Source organism: Ornithorhynchus anatinus, chromosome X3 (assembly GCF_004115215.2).
Source record: "Ornithorhynchus anatinus isolate Pmale09 chromosome X3, mOrnAna1.pri.v4, whole genome shotgun sequence".
Lineage (NCBI taxonomy): Eukaryota > Metazoa > Chordata > Mammalia > Monotremata > Ornithorhynchidae > Ornithorhynchus > Ornithorhynchus anatinus.
This window is the reverse complement of record NC_041751.1, coordinates 19,074,866-19,084,983: the sequence shown is the minus strand read 5'-3', so window position 1 is coordinate 19,084,983 and position 10,118 is coordinate 19,074,866. Positions and strand designations below refer to the sequence as shown.

At 39.7% G+C, this 10,118-nt stretch overlaps 1 protein-coding gene across 3 annotated transcripts in view; it reads right to left on the bottom strand.

Moving 5' to 3' along the window:
* Positions 1 to 4,391: 4,391 nt before the first annotated feature.
* Positions 4,392 to 10,118, bottom strand: part of EXOC2 (exocyst complex component 2) — a 163,452-nt gene continuing 157,725 nt past the window's right edge. For 2 of the 3 annotated variants that reach the window (XM_001507743.6, XM_007669078.4), the window contains exons 27-29: positions 8,828 to 8,887; positions 5,925 to 6,062; positions 4,392 to 5,604 (exon numbers count right to left, since the gene is read on the bottom strand). In XM_001507743.6, coding sequence (XP_001507793.1) covers positions 5,969 to 6,062; positions 8,828 to 8,887 — 154 coding nt within the window. In that variant the 3' untranslated portion in view covers positions 4,392 to 5,604; positions 5,925 to 5,968. The remainder of the gene's footprint in view (positions 5,605 to 5,924; positions 6,063 to 8,827; positions 8,888 to 10,118) is intronic. The other variant, XM_029053831.2, reaches the window with a different exon arrangement.

The window sequence follows — 10,118 nt, the reverse complement described above, 5'->3', positions numbered from 1 at the left end:
GTGATGTTGGGAAAGAGATTTAACCTCTTTGAGCTTCAGTTCCCTCACAGCATAAGTAGTTATAGTAGTAAATTAAACAATGAAACAACCATTGGTTGCAATGCATTGTCCCAAAGCACATGGGAAAGTATCACAGAAAAATCGAGCTCATTTCCTGTCCACAAGGAGTTTTCGCTCTAAAAGGGGGAAAACATACTTCAAAAAATTTACCAATAAAGTGATTAGATACACTGACTGTACAATCCATCATACACACATCCTTAAGTGCCGAGGTAGACTATGAATAGAGATATAAGTGCTAGAGGTGGTTGATTAACTCCCATCATCCCAAGGCTATTAACATTGGGAGTTAATCGAGGATGGTTTATTGGAATGGAGGGATTTTAAGAGGGCTTGGAAAATGGAGAGCCGTGGCTGGACAGATTAGGTGGGAGAGAGAGTTCCAGGCTGGTCCAGCAAAGTGGCGGATGGGAATGGGATTTGAGAGTGAGGTACAGTGAGAAGGTTGGCTTTGGAGGAATGGAAAGTGAGCAGGGGGCCAGTGAGAGAAGCTGGCTGATATTAAAGACGCTAACAGTTGCTAGGAATTCTTTAAAGTGATTATGAGTTTTGATGCAGAGGGAAATGGGAAGTCACTGGAGACATTTGAGAAGAGGGTGGATGTTAAGATGATCAACACCCAAAGAAAATGACCCCTGCAGGAGTGTTTAGTACAGATCAGAGGGATGAGAGGAAGGAGGCAGAGAGACCAGCAAGGGGGCAGAGACAATAGTCTAGCTGTGCTCTGACAAGCACTTGGACCTGGGTGGTAGCAGTCTCAGGAGAGGAATGGGCGGATGTGGGAAATGATGGGAGAATTGACAGCATTTAGCAGTGGCTTGAATATCAGAGTTGAAAGCCAATGAGGAGTCAGGGATGACAGCAGGTTGTGAACTTCTGAGACCAGACGGGCAGTGAAGTCATCAATGGAGATGAGAAAGCCGGAGGAGGAGGTTAAGGGAATTCAGTTGTGGAAATGCTAAGTTTGAGGTGCCAGTGATACATCCGAGTGGAGGTATCCTGGGGGAAAGAGGATTGTAAGAAAGATGAGAGGTTAGGGCTGGAGGGATAGATACGGGAGTCAGGTGATGGCTGAAGCCACATGAGTGGTTGAGCCCCCTGAGAGAGGGATGGAGAGGGAGAAATGTAGGGAAGCCAGAACAGAGCACTGCAGTCAGTCAGTCATATTTATTGAGCGCTTAGAGTGTGGGAGAGTACAATATAACGATATAGCAGGCACATTCCTGGCGTACAATGAGCTTACCAGTTAGGGGATATGAGAGGAAGAGAAACCAGGAAATGAGACAGAGGAGGATAAGTCAGAGAGGTGGAGGAGATCCAGGTTAATACTGCATTGGCAAAACTGAAGCTAGATAATTTAAGGAAGTGGGGATAAGATACCTTGCTCTACCTCCCTCTTGAGCCCCAAGGGGGACAAAGACTATATTTGACTTTGTTATCTTGTAGCTATCTTAGCACATAGGAAGAACTTGAGTGCCATAATTATTATAAGGAATGATGATAAGTATCTTTCTTATATAGAATTAAAGAGAAATCTAAGATATTCTACTTTGTAAAATTTAAGAACTTGAGGTGAACTTTCTTCTCAAAAAACACCACAGTTTCTTTGAGTTTTATACTCTATTCTGTATGGTGACATTTAGACAACTTTGCTAATCTAATCAATTATCACTCTTCTCTTTGATATAATCATCCTTTTGACATTCTTACAGTTTAAAGTGCTTAAACTTCAAGGGGAAATCTCTTCTTTGCTATGCAAAAATGTCATGGTTTTCACAGGGTTTCTTCCTTCAGAAATGTACTATTTCAATTTGGCTCAGTTGACAAATACAGGAGCCCTGTGTGGAACTGGGACTGTGTCTGATCTGATTATCTTGTACCTAACCCAGTACTTAGTACAGAGCTTGGCACATAGTAAGTGCTTAATAAATACCGCAGTTATTAAGAGTCATTCCATTTAGTGGAAGTGATAGCATTTAGTAAGGTAGGGGGAATATTTTAAAGATATAATGAAGCAAAATCTCAAATGTGGCACAATTGGGACATGATGTGTGTGCACATGACATTATATAGGCTTCTTGTGGCCCAATAAAGCTGAAGAAGCTTCATGATTTTGGATTTTTTAAAAAATTGATCAGCCCTAGTCAATGTTTCATTTGCAAAACACTGACCCAGAGCTCACCGAGAACCAAAATAAGTGCCTCACCTTTCCAATTCTCTTCCACCACCACTGATTTTGGTTTCTGTTGAAAGCTCTTAATTTATTACTGAAAGAAACCAATGTATCATCCATTGGAAACAGAAACAGGCACAGTATGGCCTAACGCAAAGAGCACAGACCTGGGAGTCAGAGGATCTGGGTTCTATTCTCTGCTCTATTTCTTGTCTGCTGTGTGACCTTGGGCATGTCAATTAACATCTCTGTACTTTACTTTCCTTATCTATAAAATGAGGTTACAAAACTGTTCCTCTTCTTAGACTGTGAGCTCAATGAGGGACAGGGATTTTGTTTCTTGAGGAGTGATGGTTGTGCTCAGTGCCCCATAGCCAGCAACACACCTTGCAAGATAATTTTTTCAGGATATGGGTGCAGTTTACTCCTCCCATCCGGAGTAAATCTCTGGGCACACCAGAGCATGGGCCTGGGAGTCAGAAGGACCTGGGTTCTAATCCCTGCTCCAACATTTGTCTGATGGGTGGCCATGGGCAAGTGACTTCTCTTCTCTGTTCCTCAGTTACCTCATCTGTAAAATGGGGATTAAGACTGTGAGCCCCAAGTGGAACAGGGACTCTGTCCAACCTGATTAGCTTGTACCTACTCCAGTGCTTAATCCAGTGCCTGGCACATTGTAAGTGCTTAACAAATACTATTAAAAAAATCCCAAAACCCATATGCGGGAGGATCATTTGTATCCCCATTTGATCTGTACCTTGTTGTTTCATGAGGCACTCTCATCCGGTGTACAAAATTGGGGTTTTCACTGAGAGTGTTCCTGCAAATGAATATTCTTATATTACGACAAGGCAAAAGGGCAAAAAATTATCTACAGATAGTTCACCCATGCAATTTATCATTCTCTATACACTTAATAATTTAGAACAATTTAGCATTCATCTGAGAACCTGCATGTTAATCACAATTTGTAGTGAATAAATTTACAGCTTAAGATCAAGTTTCAATTTCTGGATTTGCTCAAGAGTTACACAGTTTTTTGTTTATCCATATGGGGTACCTGTTTGCCCGCTTTACGCTGTAATGCCTGGTGGGCAGGGAAGCTGTTTAAATTGCTTTCAAAGGGTCCCCCTACAGTACCTTTCAAGAATTGGTATTTCACATGTGGTGTGGAGGATGTTGAAGCTTTCAAATATATGATTGATATAGAAAATGCTAAAATCCCTTGAACTGCAGCTTTCTTTAATATAACTGAGCAAAATCATGCTAAACCTGTCCTTTGGATTTGGAACACTCAATATAAAGCTTAGACATGACAAATGTTCTATTGTTCTGTACACATCAACACATAAGCAATAACACCACTCAGCAGATAATTAGATAAACCTACAGAACGACTGACCTCACTTGATCTTTGAAGGTCCTCACTGCTCAGATTTCTCTTGTAAGTCTTTCTGTTGAAGTATGCTAGACTGATAAAATTATCAAGATACAGTACTCAGTTCTGACATATAGCCATTCAGTAGCTGACAGATACTTATTTCCACCTAAGAAAGCCAAGATTTAAAAATCTCTGCTGGTACTTGCCAGAAACAGACATATAAAAGCACTGCTTGACACCAAAACCAAGAGTTCGGACTTTTCTCCCTAATTCTTTTAGGAAAGACGATATACACGTGATGATCACATATATAGGATTCTGATTCAACCAATTTAGCCTCTAGCAACGATTATTGCTTGTTTCTCAGTGCCCAAATCATTTCCAGAACATGCCATTTTCACAGAATACTGATGTAGAAAGTCTAAGAGAAAACCGCCTTAGAATCGAAATACAGGCTCTCAAATGTGAAGAGGCCGATTTCCCTAATAGATAAAAATCAGTACAATGCCATATTCCTTGACAATCTTCATAAACTAAGAATGTGGCTTAAAAATATGACACAAACATAGTGTGCAGTTAGAGGCAAATATAAAGTCAACTGGACTGGAACAATTCTAACCTGGTAGAATAGTTAGGTATAATGAATATATGGGGTCCATAAAAAACATCTAGAAAATAATGGGCTCAGGAAAAAAAAAATGTCATCTTATATTGAAGTGCTTTTTCAAAGGTTGGATAAATTACACCGATCACTGAAAATAACACAAAAATCCAGGATTACATTTTTGTCATTTAATTCATACACTCATCTTCAGTTACAATGGTTAACATACTTAAAGAAAACAACAGTGTTCTCTATAATTGCCTAATATGCCTTATAAGCCACATTTCTAGAAGATCAAAATTTAACTTCTAGCTATATAATTGTTTACCCATACACAGTAAACGAACAAACACAATGCCATGTTTTATTTGACTGAATACTTCAGAAGCATATCCTGTATTGTTAAATCTACTTGTACTATTTAATAAGATATTTGACATTAAAAGCTTTTTCTTTAATTTCAATTTGGATTTGTAAAAATTTGATATTTTGGTACACTCAGATGCGTTTCTGGGCATTTATCAAGGGTGTTGGAAACTATGGTCTTATGAAGAAAAGGTAATAGAATACTAAAAATAAGTTTATGTCACTCATGAATTTCCCTGTGACCTTCTTTCCAGTAATTTGCAAGTCAGCAGAGAATGTAGGACATCTGGTAAGACGCTTTGTCCACAGACTATAACTTTATACAGGGGCCTAGGAAACTGACTTTGAAGCTGCCAAAACCCAAGATGTGCCAGGGTAGCATTTGCTGGCTCTGGGAGCAGTGGCTGGAAAGATGTAGCAAAGGAAGAGGGAAACGCTGGAGAGAAGTTCACCAGAGAAAATGAGAAAATGGAAGGGCAGAGAACTGGCATTTTGCACCTTGAAGGAGCTTTATGTTATCTTTTTGCATGAGAGTAGCCCTTAGCATCAATGGAGAAGAGATCACAGTGAAGTTCGTAAACTAATTACATATATGAGGCATCGGCATTCTGCTTCAAGTGCCATTAATGAGCATCCTTAGAGACTAGGCAAGCACAGAATCAAGTGACATAATTCAGTTTACCAGTCAAGTGAGAGCACAAAAGTGAAATACACCCTGGGTTTCTATTTACTATTAAAAAAAAATTAGACAACAAAATGCAAAGTACATTCATGAGCGTTGGCCTCAAGACAATGAAGAAAATAGAGCCAAAACATTACATTAAAAAAAAATTCAGCCTAGAGTTTCTTCAATCGTGCAGTTGAATTATGGGCTACTGAGCCATCTGTGCGAAATAAAGTTTGCAGGTCCAGCTGGGCAGCTTCGGCAGATGCAGCCATGGAAGATGTCTAAATGTAGCAATCCCGATCTCTTTTCATTAATATCTCTATGGGTCCTGGAAGCGGCTGATTCTAATAAGCCTGTAAATTAGACATTGAGAAATGCCTTAGTATTCAGTATAGGCTATCTGAAAGAGACCGTCTCAAAAATATGCACCATTCTGCAGCATCCAATTCAGAACTCTCTGCTGAACGGAGAAAAGAAGCTTAACATTTCCGAGAGGATCCAATCCAATGGAGATGACTAAGCAATCTCTCAGAGGGCATTTTAAACACCTCCTTTTGGTTACAGAGGTAAAGCACACAGATGCAAATCTGAGTTTCCAATGAGCAAAATCCAACTACTTCACTGTCTTATTATTAAACATCTTTATGAAAATGCACTAAGAATGGTCTGTTACTTGTGCTCTGGGGATGCTCAGGCTTTGGGGGGGTTTTTTTTTTCTTATGTTTTCACCGTGGTTGGAGGAGAAGCTTGGAAACAGGTAAGCTGCAAGTGCATACTACTCTTAAACTTGTTCAGGAGTTCTTCCAGTAACCTGCGAGGAAGAAGAGCATAATTCACAGTTTAGCAGCAGGATGATGCCTCGCAACCCAAGAAAACATCTCAGGGAAACAATTTAGCATTATTTGTGGCTTGTTCAGCTTTTGGAAAGCTGGGTGGTGGACTCTAGACTGTGAGCTCATTGTGGGCAGGGATTGTCACTCTATAGTGTTGTATTGTACTTTCCCAAGCACTTAGTATAGTGCTCTGCACACGGTAAGTGCTTGATAAATATGATTGAATGAATGATTGAATGAATGAATGAATGAGATATTCTAAAACCGCCCTGCTTTACGCCATATAATGCGAAAAGTCATTAAAAACACACGAACAGGGAAATTATAAGCCAAGATAATTAACACATTACTCAGATCATGCAAACACCACCTTCGGATTTCTCTTTATCACCTTTCATTCTGATCAGCCTATTCTGAAATGTCTAGGGTCAATCAATACAAGCTAAACAGTACTGGAACCTACTACATATGCTCTAATAGTGATAGGTAAGATGACAGCCAATTTAAACTCTGACTTAGCCAACCAAGTGGCAGAGAAAAGCCAATGATCTCAGTGGCCAAATTTGCTTAGTAATGCTACAGCCCGGCTACGTGATGATATTAAATGCTTTCAGAAGATTGATAAAATCAGTCTAGAGACTCTGGGGTTTTCTCTACTTCAATCAGTGGTACTTATTGAGCACTTACTGGGTGCAGAGCACTGTACTAAGCACCTGGGAGAGTACAATATAATAGAGTTGGTAGACATGTCTCCTGCCCACAACGAGTTTACAGTCTAGAGTGGACTTCTCTGATATCTCTATGCTGTGCTACGATACTGGCATTCATTACATCTGCTTGTCTGAATAAAAGTTATTAGAAAATGATGATTTGTCTTCAGAGGAAGAGAATATGATCCCAGCTCTGGATTTCAAGGCGTCTCATTTTGTTTTTCCTCCAAATGTACTTTACCTCTGGAAATGTAACCAAAGGATATAATGGTATTGTCCTGCATTAGTCAAAAATGGCTTCTCATGTTTTTATTAAGCTTATTTAAATCAAGACTTGAAGCAGCCAACTTTCCACCTACCACAAACATCTCTTCACATCAATCAAAAGCATTTATTAATTGACTGCTCTGTGCAGAGTAGTCTAATAGGATTTGGGAGAATATGACAGACTTAGTAAACGTGATTCCTAACCTCAAGGAGCTAACCGACTATCCGGGGAGACAGGCATTTAAATAAAGTATAGATAAGGGGAAGAAATCAGAGTGTAAAGAGATATGTACATAAATGCTACCAGGGCTTGTGCATACTTATGCATTTAGCTGGACATCTGACACCCAAAATCACTATCTAAAAATTGAAATGAAGTATTTTTGAACTCTGATAGCTCTAAACCCCTACACTGGACTGTGACTGTAGATGTCTTTAATTTTTGAGGACGACACTAATGACACTAAGATCCTAGTTACGCTTGGCTGAAAAGACTGATATGAAACAAACACACCCGGCTGTATTGTGTGCACTCAAGGATAGGTCCTTACTGGGTTAACACGTTTGTCTTCTGTTTTCGAGCCTGGCCAATCTCTGCGAAGTCTCTACTCTGGGATTGCAAAGCTCTCCTGAATTCTGCCTGCCAGACTGAACTGTCCAGAGCAGTTGACACTCAACAGTCCCTTTCTAAAACACAGTGTTGGAAGCTGTAGTTTTCTTTGTCTTTATTTTACCCTCCTGGCTTGGATAGTCCTCTTTTCAGTTCACCACAGAACAGCTGCTTAGATACCCTGCTGTCCTCTGTTCTCCAGTGGGGCTGTGTTGCTGTGAGCATTGTTCCAATGTTGATCAACTGACTGTGTTCCAGAACCCCATGATGCGTAATCTTGTTGTGCTATTTGATGTTAGGTGTCCTTCATAGATGGCTTTGGTGAAACTACTGTAAGATGGACATCTACCAACTCTGTTTTACTGTAAGAATAATAATTGCGGCATTTGTTAAGTTGCTTATTCTGTGACAGAACTGTTTAGTCTCGAGTACAGTACCTGGCACACAATAAGTGCTGAACAAATACCAGAATTATTACTTCGCTCTGGGATGGATACAAGCTGATCGGGTTGGGCACAGTCCCTGTCCCACATGGAGCTCAAATAATAATAATAATGGTACATGTTAAGTGTACACTATGTGCCAAGCACCATACTAAGCGCTGGGATAGATACAAGAATATAGGGTTGGATATAGTCCCTGTCCCACTGGGGCTCACAGTTTCAATCCCCATTTTACAGATGGGCTAACTGAGGCACAGAGAAGTGAAGAAAGTTGGCCATGGTCACAAAACAGACAAGTGAAGGAGCCGGGATTAGAATCCATGACCTTCTGACTCCCAGGCCCATGCTCTATCCATTACATCATGCTAAGGAATTTAATGGAGAGATAGGCTTTTTTTTTTTTTGCTGGCACAGAATGAACACAGGAGAAAAGAGAAGAGGAACGCACCAAAAACTAGTCATAGGGGTGGATGATTGCTATCTCTTTTCAGGGTCTCTTAAGACGCACAGATATTCTATGCTTGTGAAACCAGTACGACTCTTTTGAAATTACTATGGAAGCATCACTCATTCATTACGACGGCTATGGCGGTCATGTGATTCTCTTAAATATATAAATTTAGTAAAATAGTCTTTTTGGTTACAAAACTTAGAGCAATTCTCAAAACAGCATGGCTCCCAAGAAAGCTAAGTTCCAACACAGTAAAACTCACTTTTTATCGGTTCCACTTGAGAGTTGAGGCAGGGCTTCCAAAGCTTGCTTGAAACTCGATCTAGGGCATAAATATCAAAATGAGCTATATTCAATACAAGGCAATTCCATGTTTGTTGGTAGAAACAGCTACAATGTGGAGAAAGCTCCTGTATTAAGGTCTGGGATGTCTCAATGAAGGAGCTGGGACACAAATCAGAAGTGGAAGCATGTGGTTGGAGTTTTGTGCAAAGAAACAAAGAAGGCTTACTAAGGGTAAGGTCAGTAAAGCAGGAAATGAGATGCCTCATGAAAGGAAAAACAATCTTCCACTATAAACCCAAGAGAAGTGTCTGACAAGAGGGACATGTCACACACAGATTGGCACAGGAGGTCCCTTTTACTGAATAAATCACTATTTCACATCAAACAATGCCAAGTGAGGTAACATTTTTAAGCATGGAAGGGGGAAAACTTTATAAATAATCCCAGGGTTTCTATTTATCTGCTGACAGATGTAGTAGGAAATCCTGACTTCCATTCACAAAGGTGAAAACTCAACATCACTTTTCCACTATACAGATTTTATATAAACAAACCACAAGGCGTCTGCTTATGAGCAGATGATGGCTACCTGTTTCGCCTGCAATAGATGAGGTAAATATAAGAGAAGAGGTTAAATAAATAGAAGAGGTTTTACTTCTATTATCCATTTTCTCATTTTCAAAAGAGCTCTACAGAAATAGTTCTGGAATTTTTCTCAGAAAGTACTCTTCTAATTCTCTCCACCCTTTTTAGACTGTGAGCATTTGGGTCTGTACACTTAAAGAACATTGCCACTCATGCCACTCACAGTTCCATAGGACTTATTTGCATATCCTAATTTTTCCATTTCCCCATGAATGGATCATAGTGACTGAGCACTTACTATGTGCAGACCACTGAACTAAGAGCGTGGGGTCGCTATCTGTTGCCGATTTGTACATTCCAAGCGCTTAGTACAGTGCTCTGCACATAGTAAGCGCTCAATAAATACTATTGAATGAAAATACTATTGAATGAATATAAAAGAGGTGGTAGACATGTTCTCTGCTCACAACGTCAGGAAGCATGTCTGAATTACTCTACTGGGATCTTTTCCCAGTGCATGGAGTACAGTGCTTTGCACGTGGCATGTGTTTACATAAGATATAAATGAATAATAATTTTAAAAAATGGAATCCATTCTGTCACTTTATTTTGATACTGATCACCTATAACAATGAAATACAGCATTAAATCCTTATATCCTTATATTTCCTTATTAAAGAAAA